General features: G+C 34.6%; 1 protein-coding gene across 1 annotated transcript; it reads left to right on the top strand.

Moving 5' to 3' along the window:
- Positions 1 to 8247: 8247 nt before the first annotated feature.
- LOC129922647 (uncharacterized) lies at positions 8248 to 14255 on the top strand. The gene is made up of 4 exons (XM_056009318.1): positions 8248 to 8494; positions 9868 to 10224; positions 12042 to 12160; positions 13692 to 14255. The coding sequence occupies exons 1-4, from the start codon at positions 8434 to 8436 to the stop codon at positions 13899 to 13901; spliced, it is 747 nt and encodes a 248-aa protein (XP_055865293.1). The 5' UTR covers positions 8248 to 8433; the 3' UTR covers positions 13902 to 14255.
- Positions 14256 to 17272: the final 3017 nt, after the last annotated feature.

Genomic DNA, 17272 nt, shown 5'->3' with positions numbered 1-17272 from the left:
TAGTTTTATATTAAAGAGGGGGGATAAGGTTTAAAATCCTATAGAGTGGGATTTTAAAGTAAAAACCTCTCTTAAGGAGTTTTTTCTTTTTTTGTGTTTTGTTTTGAAGATTTATTAATTTTAAAAAATGTTGATTTAAACTCAAAACCCCCAAAGGCTTTACAGTGGAAGTGATGGATAAAAATTAAAATCTCTATTATAATAAACAAAATTAAAGCAAAGAAACAGTCACATATCTCGACCCCTCTCTTGCTGGGGGGATTTATATAAATTGAAATTCGTGTCTGAAAAGTAAAGAGATGGGAAGTACATTACATGGTTCTATCTCTTATCTATTAGTTTTATCAGATCTATAGCGCAGACGTTACTTTCTTTTTGCTGTTTAAAGTTCCCTTTCAGTCGTCTACGCCGGTCCTCAGCAGTAGATTTTCATTTGGTTTCAAATGTGTTTCCATAAGGCTTTGTCACAGATCTCCATTTGGAAGCACCCAGATGTCAGGTACTTTTCTCTATGCCAGTTAAAGCAAAGCTTGACTCCTGGGCTTCAAATTAAATATTTTATAACGTAAATTAAACTGTATTATTCTTTTTGATAAAGTTGCTGTTAAATTAAGCAATACATGAAGTATATGAAATATTTTTTTTTTTTGTAAAAATGAATACAAATCTATGTCTTTTTTTTTATTCATAGTTTCGCAACTACAAAATGTACCTTTTTTTATCTCAAACATTAAAAACTAATACTATGAGATGATAGCTAATGTCTTTTGCTTCCAGTTTTGTTTTTTTTTAATATACAAAAAAATAAGTCTTTAATTGAACAAAGAATAAAATTATGATATTATTGGTAAATAATTGAAACAAATAGACAACATATGGATATGGAATATGTCAGTTTGACTGCTTTTCAAGACAATGAGTCCCTCCTCCAGAAGCTTACTGATTTAGGCACCAGTTACTCACATTTGTCCCTTCTCGTGTTAATGAAAAGAGTTCCGCGGACCCAATATTTGAGCCAGAAGTAAAAGATCAAGAAATACACGAGAAACTGTTCTTTGCAAAAACGTTTACAATACTTCTTAAGGCAAGTTAATGTATTAAGTATTTAATATTTAATGTTTAAATGAATACTTCATAGAACCACAAATTTCTTTATGAAACATAATATCCATTGCAACGGATGACGAACCGGCAACAACACAGAAAACGGTGGCTGAGTGGTAAAGCGCTTGGCTACCAAACCTGGTTCAAATCCTGGTGAACACAGGTATTTTTTTTTTACTTTTGGGAATTTAGGAGGCCTCTGAGTTAACCCATATATAATGAGTACCTGACATTTGTTAAAGAAAGAAAAAAGTGGTTAGTCGTTGTGCTGGCCACATGACACCTTCGTTAAACGTTGACCATAGATGACAAGGTCCGAAACAGGAAATTTACTTTACGGAAAAGAAAGTTGTCACATTTTCAAAGATGCCAACAACAAAACAAGGTTACAAAGACAGTTTGTGTGGAAACATAAACCACAATTCGGCCACCGAAGTGGTCCACATAGGCAGGTAAAAATGCAGGTTTCAATATTTTCAGAAAGAACATAAGAATGAAATTCTAACAAAGACAAATGACAGAGAAACATGGAGAAAAAGGTTGACAAATCTGGTGTGGTGCCCCAGGGGGGCAGCTAACCAAATGATAGATGAAAAAGAATGTGAAGTTAGATATGAACCTGGCGTAATTGATATCTTAAAATAAATATCTAATTAATTTTTCGGTCATCATTGGCTCCACCTGTTCATCTTTATGCACACCTACCATGCGCTTCTTTGGACGTCTCTAGGTGCGACTTATAATTCTAGCGGTGGATAATTTTTAATAGATCTCCCCCTTTCCATCGTCTATCTTTTCCTGCATCTTTATAAGTTTGCGTAAATGAAAATGTTTACAGTACGATTACAGTACGTCGTTTCTTCCACCAAACCTAATCACAGTTCCTTATTTATTAGTTGTTTTTTTATGTTAAAAATATGTGTATCTTTTTTCATAGTGGACAAATGTAATATGAGTTTTCATAACTTTATTCATTATCTCAACAGGTTTATATACGCTTGACTTTATTTGTTAAACCACTTCTGTTGACATAATGCCCATTGCAATTATCGATGTCAGGATCAATGTGAGCTACATCGTCTAGAGTTGCTTGACACACTCTTAAGAGCCAATAATTTACTGGACCGAATCTAGACTAGACTCATTTATATATGTGTAAATACAAACGACCAGATTGTATTAAAATATGTCCTTATTAACTTGAAGTTATCTAATATATTATTTAGATCAGTTTAGGGACCCCTTTAAAAGCACTATGATATTAGCGGACCACGGACGCAACCTGATTTGTCTGACCTATTTAGATATTTCTAAAACCACTGGCATAATCAAACTCACCGATACCATCTGTGTTTTTTTTTTTTGCTCTGCGCTGTTTGCATTGCCATAATATATAAAGCTTTAAGAGTTTTTTGATTTTCTGCATTGCTCATAATTTTCTTTGATTTGCATACACTTCTACTGGACATTTTTAAAGAAAAAAACTGGTTTCTCTTTCAGTTCCTAATGACAAAATGACTCTCTGATTTAGCACATTTCTAACTTTCGCTCAATGACAGAAACAAATGACAAATTTATAAAAATAACCCATTCAAACGAATGACAAATTCAAACGAATGACAAATTCAAACGAAAGACAAATTCAAACGAAAGACAAATTCAAACGAAAGACAAATTCAAACAAAAGACAAATTCAAACAAATGACAAATTCAAACGAAAGACAAATTCAAACGAAAGACAAATTCAAACGAAAGACAAATTCAAACAAATGACAAATTCAAACAAAAGACAAATTCAAACAAATGACAAATTCAAACGAAAGACAAATTCAAACGAAAGACAAATTCAAACAAATGACACACACACACACACATATATATATATATATATATATATATATATATATATATATTCTAATATACAAGTGACAAAGGAAAGTGTCAAATGAATTACAAGAGATATAAAGATTGTCGAACAACTAAGTGGTAAGCACGGTACGAGTTGCCAAAGTCTAGTTTACCAGAAGTGTATTAGTCGTTCAATGACTACACGAGTTTCTAGTATTTTAGTCAGATTCTTCTTCTTCTTCTTCTAGCCAGCTTTATTGCTGCTGAGCTGTGAGCAAGGGGGAGTTGTGTGGAGTTTATTTTGTTCAGGTGGTAATTTAATAGTGGTGTGTGTCCTGTTCTTAGTTGGAAGATTGTAGATCTTAGTCAGATATAAACATTCTTAACATAGACATGTACAAGGGTAACAAAAAAGGAAGGCTAATTCGTAAGGGGGATGAATATCTACCATATTTTTAACACATTTATGCAACCAGTTTTTAATTTTAGGTCCAAAAAAAATAAGTATAACAATTGTATTGCTAAATTAAAAAAATTCTTTTATACTTTCAGACTAACTCTTATGTTTACAAAAAAAAAATTTACTTTTTTAAAAAAAAGAGAAAAAAATATATATTTGGTAAGCGTATAAGTGAAACATAATTTAAAACAACAATTAATAAGTAGTTTTTCATATTATCGCCATAATTGATACAGCGATTACATTTATCTTCACATTCACTTTCACCTATCTCTTCTTCTGCTGGATCGTTTCCAACACACAAATCTATCAACATTCTTTTTCCATTCTTCTCGGACATCTGTCTTTGATAGTAATTCATTTTGATATTCTTTCTGAAAATATAGAAACCTGACTTATTTTATGCCCTTTGACCACTTCGGGGGCCCGATTTTAAGTTTGTGCTTCCACAAAAACTGTCTTTATAACCTTGTTTTTTTGTTTTTTTTTGGTTACAAACTTGCGCAACAACTTTGCAAAGATGTTGAAGAGTTGGGAAGCGCGGTGGTTAAGCGGTACAGCGTTTGGCTTCGAAACCAGGGGTCTCTGGCTCGAGACCCGGTATAGAATGACATTTTAAATTTCGGCATCTTTGGGTACTTACGGCCTACGAGCGCTATAAAAGGGGCGACTCTAGGCTACCCACCTCAATTTTAGTGCGACAGTGGAGAGAGAGGAACCGTATTAAAATGCGATCGTTCCTACATATAGCGGCCAATTTGTCAAATACAGCTGGACTCTCCACTGATAGAATCCCCATTAGGAGAATCAGTACGTGCCCTCCGTGGAGGAGATTGCCGGCCCCACAAATAAACCTGTCCCTGTTAGGGCAAGAGGGAGCCACCAAGAGGCGATTAACACCTGCCATTCTCCAAAATTTGGCATCCATAACTATAAAATCCTACCCATCAGATGCCATATTCTGTTATACCGATGGGTCGGTAATGAGGGACCCCGATAGATCGGGGTATGGGGCCCTTATTGTCTACCCCGACCGGACTGAACCAGATAGGCTCTCTGGTCCATGCGGCTACGCTGCATGCTCCATGGATGCCGAACATACAGGGATAACTAGGGCGTTCGAGGCCATTAGGGCCCGAATGCTCCAACGCGAGACTAGCGCCACTACGGTGGTGTTGGTCACTGACTCTCGCTCCAGTCTCCTAGTTATGGGTGGCGGCGGGGGAGGGTCGCCCGTAATAGAAGAGGCAATCGGCGCCGCAGATAACATCCGCCGAGCTATTGGAGCTGTCGTTTATATGCAGTGGGCGCCTTCACATTGCGGCGTGAGGGGCAATAAAACGGCAGACGCCCTCGCAAGGGAGGTTGCAATGGCAGCCACATACCTCGAAGCACCAAGCACGTACTTACAAGCAACGGCACAAATCCGAGCACTCATTCATGAGAAGTGGTTAAAGTCCTGGGAGGAATCCGACAGAGCACGTGGTGTCTGGCAGCGCATGCGTCACCCAGATCGCGACGATCCATGGTGGCGACTGAGGAGGTCAGAGCAATCAATAGTTGCGCAGTGCAGGACGGAACATTGTCCTATTGGGGCATACTTTGCCCGGTTCCGCACTAACTTTGACTCCCGATGCCGTCACTGTGGAGAGAGCGTCGAAACAGTGTCGCATGTCTTGTACGAGTGTCCCCAGCGGCTAAGTTTCTTGCCAGAGCACTACGGGAGGACTAGTCCTTCCTGCTCTGAATTTTCAATAGGAGCTCATCTCAGGCTCGAGACCCGGTATAGAATGACATTTTAAATTTCAACATCTTAGGGTACCAAACATTAATTGTGAAAAAGAAAAAGTGATTGATCATTGTGCTGGCAACATGATAAACTCGTTAACCGTTGGCCACAGAAACAGATGACCTTTACATCATCACTGCCCTATTGATCGCGATGTCTAAAAGGCGAACTTTATTTTGTACTATAATACAGTTTCCCGAGATGTTTACCATGCTTAACAATACTTTTCAAATAGCAACTAACGTATAAAATGTGAATATGATGATCTCGCGATACAAATGTAAATAAGACAGATAATAAAAAGTCAATTTCATGTTATTCTTTATTAGTTATAAGCAGAAAAATGTATGATTATACATACAGCTTTTACGATTAATATCCGATGTTAACGTTATGATTTAGATTTTATAACATTAGAAAAAAATGAATGATATTAAGGTTTGGAGTGTTGGAAATAGTTGGCAATCATAAAATAATTTTCGCAGAACTAAAAAGATTGAGAAACGCTGAACGATGTTTACGGGAGATGCTGCCTGAAACGTGGCTTCCAGGTCCAAAAAAAAAAACAAGAGCCAACAGTTTTATAACATGTTGGTAAATTTAGAACTTAAACATACGAAATTTTAGATAATCTAATTGAAATATTCAAACTTAATTTAGTAAGAGCGCTGGAATCATTCATAAGAAGTCTATTAAGATTTCATTATTATACATGTTTTCGACATTGTATAGTAAATTTAAAAATTCTTGTTTACAGATTAGTAACGTATAAAGCAGATGATGTAAAAAAAAAATCTTCTGATTCAATGGCCAAAAGTGTTAACCAGGGTGTCAAGTAGCCAACATAAAGACAAACCGCTATTACTTTTTTTTTAAACACATGTCAGGTTCTTTTTTGGTTTGGCTGGCATCAAAGATCTCTGAAAATCATAAACTTTAAAATCCCAGTCTCCACTGTGATTCGAACCATCTTGCTTCTACGACCCCGTAGTTACAAATATTGGTTGAAATAAAACTTGGATTTCCGTTATTCAATCCATGTCATTACAAACCAATTACCACCTCACTTACATAAGGGAAGATTCATGGTGAATTTTAAGTATTTGTGTTGCAAGTTGTATACATATCTCTTGTTTAACATTTTGTATTTAATAATCATTGAAATATGATCACCAGTTATTGTGTGATCGAGATTTTCATTGTTACAATGGCAATTACATATTCTGGTAATAAACTGAGTTAATATTAATAGCTTAAAATTGCCAATATTATTACTATATTATTCAATTATTATTATTATTTACTATTTACATTTAATATTTTAAATATTTGATTTGTAGGCTACATTTTTTTGTGTGTTTTGTAAAATATTTTACATGATTTAGATGTTCCTTCAGAGATGAAAATAATCTACTTCCTAGTTCAAACCTCCAGAAGGACGACGGGGGATGGAAGCCAGCAGGATATGAATTAGGACCATCAAAACTTCGAATACCACACGATAAGCAGTTATCTATTTTTGCACTTGTGTCATCTCCGACACCCACTTCATCTTATCTTTACCTTCCTCTCTGTAGATCAAAACTCTTGTTGTTGATTTGGCCCCTATTGACTTTTAACTCCAATTGAAACATTTAACAGCAACAATACTTCGTCATTGTTTCGGTTAGTATGTGGGGGGTTTTTTTACTGCTCTTCTACGCATATAAAAAAAAGATTACGGTTAGTTGGCCTCCCCGCTGAGTCTTATGAGGATAATTCCTAAAGGAACTAACACTCAGATGTGCAAACCAATTAATTAACACAGGCGAAAGACCAACAACTCAATGGTACTCGACGCTGATGAACGATGTCGATTAACGAGTTCAATAATAATGAAGGGAACCGTGAAGCTAAATCTCTACATCAATAAAACCTGCCTCTCTCTAAAGCCTTCAAACGTAGTTGTTTACATTTCGCTATTTTTCATCATATCCGAATCTTTTTATTTTACTGATAGCGTTAAGAAACATATATATATATATATATATATATATATATATATATATATATATATATATATATATATATATGGAAAACAAAATAGACAGTTTCCAAGACTTTTAAGTCAAAATGGTTAAGTTCGGCGCTGCTGTTTTGTGTTTGTTTGTAAAATGTTTTACAATGTTTCGAATGTTCTGTCAGAGTTAAAGATAGTTTACTTTCTCGTTCAAACCTTCAATAGATTAAAGAAGGATGGGAGCGGGCAGGGTTTGATAAATTTAAAAAAACAGTCCAGCGCTCAGGCAGCCATCCGTAGTGTGAACACTACTCTTGTGTTTTCTCGTGGACTATCCGCAGAAATAAGAGAGTGATCTTTCCTTTACTTCTTGTTTAAACTTTTCATGGAAGAAGAGAATTATATATATAGAAGAAGATTGTCTTTGCTGCTTTTTAACTGTAGCGTCCCCCCCTCCACTCACATTCAACCAGTGGTGCAGCTTGAGACACGTGAAAATTATGTGGCCCTCATGTTTAAAAGGTTAGGCACCTCTAAAAATAAGCTCAACAAAACAATGTTATAACACATCGAGAAATGCCGACCTCTTTAAACATACGGAAGTATGAGATCATCTAATTTCAACATTTAGCATAAGTAAGATCTCTGTCTGCCTTTACAAGAAGTATGTTGAGAGCTCTTCAAACTCATCTATATGGATGCATAACAGAAAAGCATTCACTTCAGACTCGCAATCTATTGCGCAGATAAGCTACAAATTATCAGTTTCTATGACCAACGGTTAAAGAGGGTGTTTTTTGGCCAGTATAACTATCACCCACATTTACATTACACAAACTAATGTCAGGTAGTTATTAGGGTTGGATGGCATCAAGGGCGCCATAAAAATCACAAATTTCAAAATTTCAGCTTTTACTGGGAATCAAACCCGAGACATTCAGCTTGAAAATCAAGAGCTTTACCAATTAACTTTTACGCCCCCATATTAATGCTCATAATACAAATATTTTTGAAAAACACAAAAAAAAGTGCATTTCCCTTGTTCACTCAGTGTCGCGACAACCACTTACCACAACACTTAAAAATATTGAAGCTATGTACACTAGCTGATGGTAACTATTTGTATTACTAAAATTAGGGTCTAATATATAATACATTTATACATACATTATATGTAGCTAGTTGTTTCCATATCTCTTGTATAACTTTATACATGTTAGTTCACTTTGGGAAATGATCTCCAAAGATTTTGGGATTCAGCTTTTCATTTTGATTATGGGAATGACTTTTTCTGGTAAGAGACTAATTGTAAATATTATTTAATTACTATTATAGTATTAAAGCTCTGAAATCTATTGCATATTTATATGATAAAGATGCTGGTAAATTTTCATTTATTTTTTTCATTTCTAGGCTACATCTTATTTCAAACACCCACTTCATCCCATCTTCTCTTTGGCTACCTCTCTGTAAATCTCATCTCAAATTTCCTCTCAAATTTCTTGTTGTTGACTTTATTCTTTGGACTTATTGAAACATTTGGCCTGAATAGTACTTAGACATTGACCTCTGTACTTGAGAGGTCCTCTCAGTTTGGTGTGTTTATTCTTCCTTCGTTTCTTCTTGTTCCACTCTAAATGTTTGCATTTCTCTACCAGCTTATCAAATCCTGCTTGATATAGACACTACTATATAATTTGCACATGATTGACGATTGATTCTTTATTTAAAATTAACAATGTAAAGACCTATATTGTTCTCCTTTGGTTGGCTCTTATGCGTTTATTTAACTGCTGTTTTATTACGCATATGCTAAAAAAAAAGCTACCATCTTACTAAAGGCTATACTTGTTGTGGTTAAAACTTAATCCCAACTTAAACACAAACATGCCATTTAGAAATCTACTTATTGTTTTACCTGACGATTTAAGGTAGGTAAGAAATACTTTCAAGCGCGGGATGTCAACTTTCGTGGCATCAAAGTGTCAGCATAACTGTAAAGTAAATTGAGACACCCTAACATAGTGTATTATGATTTGCCCTCGAATGGATTAACTACGTATTTAGAAAGGACGAGAATTGGTTCACATCAGAAGTTACTCTAAGTCTCAGTACAGTTTTCTCGCAAAAAAAAAGACCTATCAGAGCTTGTAGCCTGACAGGGTCGAAAATCGTCTCGGCGTTAGGAGAGTATTATAGAGCCTGACCTAATACTCCAACGGAATTTACTTGCCATTATCTCAGAAAAGGCCTATACAATTAAGCCATTAGAAAAAAAAAACCCTTTTCTAATAGATCATATTTGATTAAACTAAACAAAAAATGATAAAAATTTAAAAAAAGTGTTACATACAAAAGAACCATGTATGTCAAAAAAGTTAAAATACTTCTTTCAGTGAATGTAACCTATAAAGCAGCTGATGTAAAAATAATTTGTTACTGTAGCCAATCTAATGTCACGTACCAATTAGTACCCATTACAGTTGGGTGAACTTAGAGGAGCTCTAAAATTCTCCCAAATAAAAATAAATATCCCTCTTTTTGCCTTCTACTATATATTTTTGACATTATTAAACTTGCAGCTTAATCAATAAATAATTTTTAGATTTGTTTCTGCGTTTTTTTTTTCAAATTAAATTAGTCTAAAATAAATTATTTATCTTTCAGATTCCTTCATCTTAGAGTGTCCTCCTGTAAAGGAAGGTGCAGTGGTAAAAGTCAAAGCATATTTTCCAGGAAATCATTCTCTTTTTAAAAATGGTGAATCAGCACTTTTCTTTTACAGAAATAAAAGACAAATAGGTAATTGTGAGCTCAATTCAAGAAATATCTGTCAAAATGAATACAATAATCCCAATATCAAATTAACACAAATTTATACTGCTGGCCAATACATCTTTACATTAACATCAAGCAGTAACACAAGCTGGAGGAACACGTCAACCAGTACATTATCTGGTGAAACATGGAGAGTGCGATTAGGAAAAACAGAAATCAATAAAACATGTGACATTCAAGTCTATGGTAAGAGTTTAGAGATATAGATAGAATTAAAATTAATAATAGTATTTACTTTATTTTTTTCTATCTTGGTTTTTAATAATAGATTTACAAAAGCTTGAAATTTAATAACTTTTCCCCTAGTTGACTTTCGTTGTATTTATAACTTCTTTTTTTTATCCGAGACGGAGGCGCGGTGGCTGAGCGGTATAGCACTTGAATTGGGGAAAAGTAAAGTCGTTGTGCTGGCTTCATGACACCCTCGTAAACCGTAGGACACAAATAAAACAGATGCCCTTTACATCATCTGCCCTATACACCACATGGTCTGAAAGGGAAGCTTTTTCTTTTTTTTTCTTTTATTTATCCGAGAGATGAAGAACAAAATTATGTTGTTGGTAAAGTCAAAGTTTAATTTGACTGTTTTAGTACAATAGGAAAATAACTGTTGTTTCCCGAAAACTAAACCTTATCTATGTTTATTGTTTACTCAATTAAAACGAATTAAACTTGGCATATCTTGTTAAGTGACACTAAGAAAAATTGAGATGCTACAGACATATCCTAGGTATCACATTTAAAGACCATATCACAAAGTAGAGATAAGAGACAGTGTTAGGGTTACTACAGCGAATGGTCCCAAAGATGACCTGCTAACTACTGTACAGAAATCCGAAACTAAATCTCTATGGCCATGTTACGAGGTCTTCATGACACCTAAAGAATGGACGGGCCTACCATTAGAAGAGGTACTATGCAAGGCATTAGAAAGAGTGGAATGAATAAAGACGGTCGACAAATCATGTTTGGTGCCCAGACGAGGAAGAAGGATTTAACCATTAACAAAAATAGAATCACAAACAGAAAAGAATTTGGCTGAAAGGCACTCGACGACTTAGCGGTTTTGTGACACGGTGCAGTCGAGAGCTGTAGGTATCTATCTATCTATCTATCTATCTATCTATCTATCTATCTATCTATCTATCTATCTATCTATCTATCTATCTATCTATCTATCTATCTATCTATCTATCTATCTATCTATCTATCTATCTATCTATCTATCTATTATCTATCTATTGTTGATGGTCTGTTTTGTTGATAATTATAGATTCTAGATGCTGATGGTACATGCGAGTTCGTTGAAGACACAACAACAGATTGAACAATGAATATACTTGATAACGCAGGCTGATAACTTCAAACAATTTAATGAACGATAAAAAGGGCACAGTCCTCTGTCGTCGCTAGCCTAGCGTCATCCTCTTAGGCGTCTTGTCCGTAACTCCTCCTAGTTCGTAATCCTACTTTTTAATTACTTGTCACGTCACTAAGGAAAAACCCGATTAAACTCAACTTCTACGCGTCTTGTGTCATTACTCTCTCTCTCTCTCTCTCTCTCTCTCTCTCTCTCTATCTATCTATTTATCTATCTACCTATCTCTATGTCTGTCTGTCTTGTCAAAATAGATATTTCGAAATATTTTTTGTTTATTTTAAAATACAAATACAAAATCAATATAATACTATTTGAATCAGTATTCTTTTTTGTATAATAAACCCATCAGAGGCTCCGTAAAGATCCGTAATTAAAAATCTCAGTATTAACCAAGATTCGAACCTGGAACCCCGGTTCGGAAACCAAGAGCTTTACTGCTCAGCCACCACGCCTGCATTAGTAGTTGTAGTCATGTTTGTTTGTGTTTTTTTTTTGTTCCTCGAGAGTGTAAAAGAAATATTGCGCTTTTTGTTTACTTTCTTATTTTCTGGGAATAATATTAAACAAGCATAAAACTATTATTTTAAATTTACCTTGGCTAAAACTTCTTTTTTTTTTTCAGCTATTTTTGACAAGCCAGAATGTTTCCCTCACATTTCAATGGAGCATTTTATTTTAACATGCTTTCTAAGAAAAGTATTCCCCAAGGCGTTATGTGTATTCCATATTACACTGAATAATGTAAGTAAAATCACTAGTATATTCTAGGCTACTTTTAATAAATTGAATTTCACAAATTTAGTCTTCCGTGTTTAATAAGGAGATATTGTTTAGCATTGACTTTTAGAAAATATAAACAATTTTGTTTATGTGCTCTTTGTCTTATTTCGAACTGAAAACTCAGAGATGACATTTATCTTTCAATAGAACGTTGGGAGCATATTTTTGATACATTTATTCTTCAACCTCGACTCGTAACCTTTCGCTTTTCATTAATTTTAACTTTTTTTTAAGCGGCCCTCGAAAGGGGAAAAGACGCTATTAGTTTTGTGGAGAATGTCTGTCCGTCCGTCCGTCCAGTTTAGATCTCGTAAACTAGAAAAGAAATTTAAAATCCGACATGATATTTTAGAACTTTGAAAATTATGATGCAAACGCTACTTTCTTCTTTTCTGATAGTGAAAAATTTGCATTTTAAAATCGACTATGCAAGCAGTTTTTTCATTAAAATACATCATTTTTATAACTATTCAATATTGACCTTTATACCATAGGCTATTTTTTTTAAACACATTTTTACAAATATATTGCTAAGTGCTGTCATAATAATTATAACATTTACTAAAAAATATTTTTTTTTCAAAAAGAAAAAAAATCTACTTAGTATGCATATAAATGGAACAAAATTTTAAACAACAATTAACAAATTATTTGTTCATATTATCGTTGAATAGTAGGGTGGCACTGTACGTAAAAAGATACTTAACTGAGAATTTTTTTCTAACGAATTATTTTTATGAGGCTTTGAGTAACAGATTGACCCTAAACAGAACAATTATATCAATCAGATAATCATTATAAGGCATCAATTAGGCCAGGTTTACATCTAACTTCATCTTCCCTTTTACATATCCTTTGGTCTGCTGGACCGCTGGGGCACCACACAAAGTCAGTCAACCTTCTTTCTTCCATTCTTCTCTGTCATTAGCCTTTGATACAATTTCCTTCTGAAAATATTAAAACCTGACTTTTTACCTGCCTGGGTGGACCACATCGGGGGCCGATTTATTTTGAATTTGTGTTTCCACACAAACCGTCTATGTAACCTTGTTTTTCTTAAATTTATTTTTCTAAAAAGCTTATAGCAACTCAGTCTCTCTAGTAAAAAGTTTGTTGTCGTTATTTCTGACACTTCTAACTTCGGGTAAATCTAGAATTTTGTACAACTATTTCTATTACCTGGAGAAACGATAATAAATCAATATATAAACGACTAGTTAAATAAATATCTAACAAACAAAAAGAAACTAATTTTTTAAGCATTTTAAAAATAGCTAATAATTTTTGTGATTTTTTTTTCTGCACTTGAAAATGAACTTCTAGCTTCTTATGAAAAAAAACAAACAAACACCTTGCCTTTCTAAAAGAAAATAAAAAATACACAATTAAATTAATACACATTATTGTATTCATTTATGTAACACCTATGTATTTTGACAAAAAAAATGTTAACTGAGTATTTCTAAACATGTGTTATTAACGTGTATAACAGACTCATATTTTAAAAGGAAGTGTATCCTATAACCACGAGGAGATTGATGGCGGAGGCTATTACACAACATCCTGCACATTTCAAGCTTCGACTAGTATAGAAAACGAAACATATCAGATCAGTGTGACTATGTACCCCAACATCACTGGTACAGTCAGTGATAGAAAGTATGGACAAAGTTTCACTTTTTTTTTTCCAGGTAATTTTTAGTGTATCTTGAGAATAAATACAACAAATGGCATCTTCTATGTCACTAGATCAACAATTTTATGTTATATTTGTTTCGTTGTGTCTAACATGTTGTAATGTGGTTCATTTTAAGGATTGTTGGAAATGAAAAAAGATCAACAGTGTTGTATTGTCTGATGTGAGAACGAGATATTTAGTATTCAGTCATTAATTTACTACTTAACATTTGGTTATAAGCGTGATGCACGAGAAAGTTTGACTAAAGTATCTTAGTTGAAATCTTCAATAATCATTAAGTACAAGAGGGTTAAACATATAACTAAAGTTTAAAATAATATTTTCTCTTTATTTGGTCCACCAGTAGTATAAAAAAAAAGCACGAATGAGATTTTAATCTTGTAATAAGAATTTATTTTCTTTGCTTTAATGCTCAAGCAGGACTTTTACCAACTTTCAGATAACATGATATAAATAGCATTGTCTTGAATTATCTGATTGTCTGAGAGCTTAATATCTCTGATCATATATATATATATATATCAATAATGAGCAGGGTGTCATGTGGCCATGGCCAGCACAACGACCGACCACCTTTACTTTCCCAAACTTAAGTCAGGTACCCACTAGAGTTTGGTTGATTCAGGGGCGCCATAAAAATCCAAAATCCCAGTTTTCACCGAGATTCGAAACTAGGTCTCCAGTTTCGGAAACCGAGTGATTAACCACTCAGCCACCACACCCTATAATTATAGCTTACGTTTTCTGACTTTTTGTTTAAAATATTTTTGTTCTTGCTCATACTTCCTGCAGGACGTTCATGTTTGAGTCATGAGCCATCGAGACGAAAGACCGTAACGCATACGATATGACAATTTATCCAATTTTTATAATGATCTCTCCATTTTCTCTATGCATCAACATATACTGTAATTATTTATTATTAAAAAACCTTCAATTTAGCGATGTTAAAATTAACGATTTAACAAGCTCTACTTAAAGACAACTACATTCATAGTTGATAAGCCATCACCATTAACACACTATCAAAATATACCAATATTTCTGGTACTACATCAAGGTTTTCAATGCACCGTTGTACCACCGTTTTATGTAAATAGATTTATCTGTATATTATAAACACGTTTTGCTTTAGTTTTAATTTAATGTCCCATGCCTTCTTTTTATATTCAGTCCGTATATACGCCCACATTGATGTTATAAGTGTAGGTCCGCCATCACTAAACTACTAGACTACACTAGTCAGACCTAGTTTGACCTTGCGATCTACGGAGATGCGTGGTCTAGATGGTAGTAAGCGGAAGAAATTACAGCTACCGTCGCCTCAGCTTGGCGCCTCCGTGGAAACGTCCGCCCGGGAAAGTGGATAGGCCAAGTATGGTAGCAAACATATCTCTCACTGGGCACCACACGTGCCCTCTAGAGAGGATACATTACACGTGGTAGGGATGGAAAAAAGGCTCGCTAAACCAGTCCGAGACCCCCATCAGCCCATTCCCCAAAGGGGCCCGTACGCATGGTGATGGTCCCTCCACGGCTACAATGGGACAGCATAGGCATAAAGGCTTGAGCTTCCGGCCACACATGAAATGAAAAATTTATGCAGAGGTTTGGAAGAACGTGCAACATGCCAAGACGGGTGTAAATAAATGATCACTTAGTCGACAGGGGCCTCCTGACAGAGAGATTGGTGAAGAGCCAATTTCTCATCCTGGCCACGAGATAAAAGCCTTTCTCGGGTCACATGGTTCATTAAAGTGGCATGCTTGCCTCGAACCATTTAGACATCTGAATCAGAGGGTGGTAGGACGCTTATCAAGTACGCTTGGCTTGGCTACCTATAAAGTGGGCTCAAGGTTCTAGCATATGGAACTAAATAAGCGCCTAAAGGAAGCACAAAAAAAACCTTACCTTCTCCAAGATACCCCTTCCCCACACTGGTTCACAAATGAGATTGGACCAAAGCGTTTGATCATGCAGTAAGCTTGAAAGTAGCGCTATATAAAAGCTATAATTTAAGGGCAGCAGATGGAATGTCATTTAGACAACTCAATGAACAGCCATATTTACTTCTCCTCAACTAATGTCAGGTACCGTTTAGAGCTGGGTAAATTCAGAGGCGCCTTAAAGGTTCAGAAATTTTAAAAAATTTTAGTCTTCACCACTCGGCCAGCGCGCCTTCTTACCATAATCATCACATACTATATTTAAAAAAAAAAAAGTTTTCGAAGTTCTACTTTATTAATTTTTATTAGAGGAAAAAACGATAGTATATTTATGCATTGAATTTGTATTTTAAGAAATGGAATTTAATTGAAAAGTATGTTTTGCTGTTGTTATTTTAAAAAGAAAAAAAAACCTTCATGAAAGTGTAAGACAATCTTATTTTATCTTATAAAATACAGACGTGACTTCAGAAAAGAATTTGATTAAGTCCTACGCGTTATGATTATGCATCTAGTCATGCATGTTAACCAATGACTTAAATGCTGGTCTTTCTGGCTCCCTTAGACAACCCATTTCATGCTCTGAAAGCACTGGGGTAGAAGGAGCATTTGAACAAATTTGTTTTAGCATATGGGACAAGGAATGTGCAGGAACGTGATAACGCTGACCAGCTTTTAAATTTCTTGCAAGACGAATCCTTATCCGTTGTGTGAATATACCACAGCGCATACGACAGGATCAGACTACAATCCAAGTCTTCATAATTTGCTTAGCTAGTAAATCTTAGTGTTAATGTTAATTCGAAATATTTTATAATATGTGGAAAAAATATATGAGCATTGCCATTCTTGCTACAGTGGTGTAGCAAGGGATTTGGAGGTGAAGGGGTGGGGGGGGGGGCTTGACCTCTTTAGGGTCCCCTGAATTTAGACATTCGACATCACGACATGAAATAATGGCGTAACATTTACGGTAAAAATAAAATCTTGGACACTCATTTTGGAGCCGAGGAGACTTTTAAATTTTGACCCCATCCCCATCCTAGCTACGCCACTAATAGCAATTATTGCTGCTTGACGTTATTATTAAAATAAGTTTAAATATTTTATCAGTACAAATTGATATGTATAACAAACACATCTCTCTTTCAATATTTTATCAGTACAAATTGATATGTATAACAAACACATCTCTCTTTCAATATTTTATCAGTACAAATTGATATGTATAACAAACACATCTCTCTTTCAATATTTTATAAGTACATATAGATATCTATAACAAACACAGCTCTCTTTCAATATTTTATAAGTACATATAGATATCTATAACAAACACAGCTCTCTTTCAATATTTTATAAGTACATATAGATATCTATAACAAACACAACTCTCATTCAATATTTTATTAGTACATATAGATATCT

This window comes from Biomphalaria glabrata, chromosome 14 (assembly GCF_947242115.1).
Source record: "Biomphalaria glabrata chromosome 14, xgBioGlab47.1, whole genome shotgun sequence".
In the NCBI taxonomy this organism is placed as follows: domain Eukaryota; kingdom Metazoa; phylum Mollusca; class Gastropoda; family Planorbidae; genus Biomphalaria; species Biomphalaria glabrata.
This window is presented reverse-complemented; position numbering and strand designations above follow the sequence as displayed.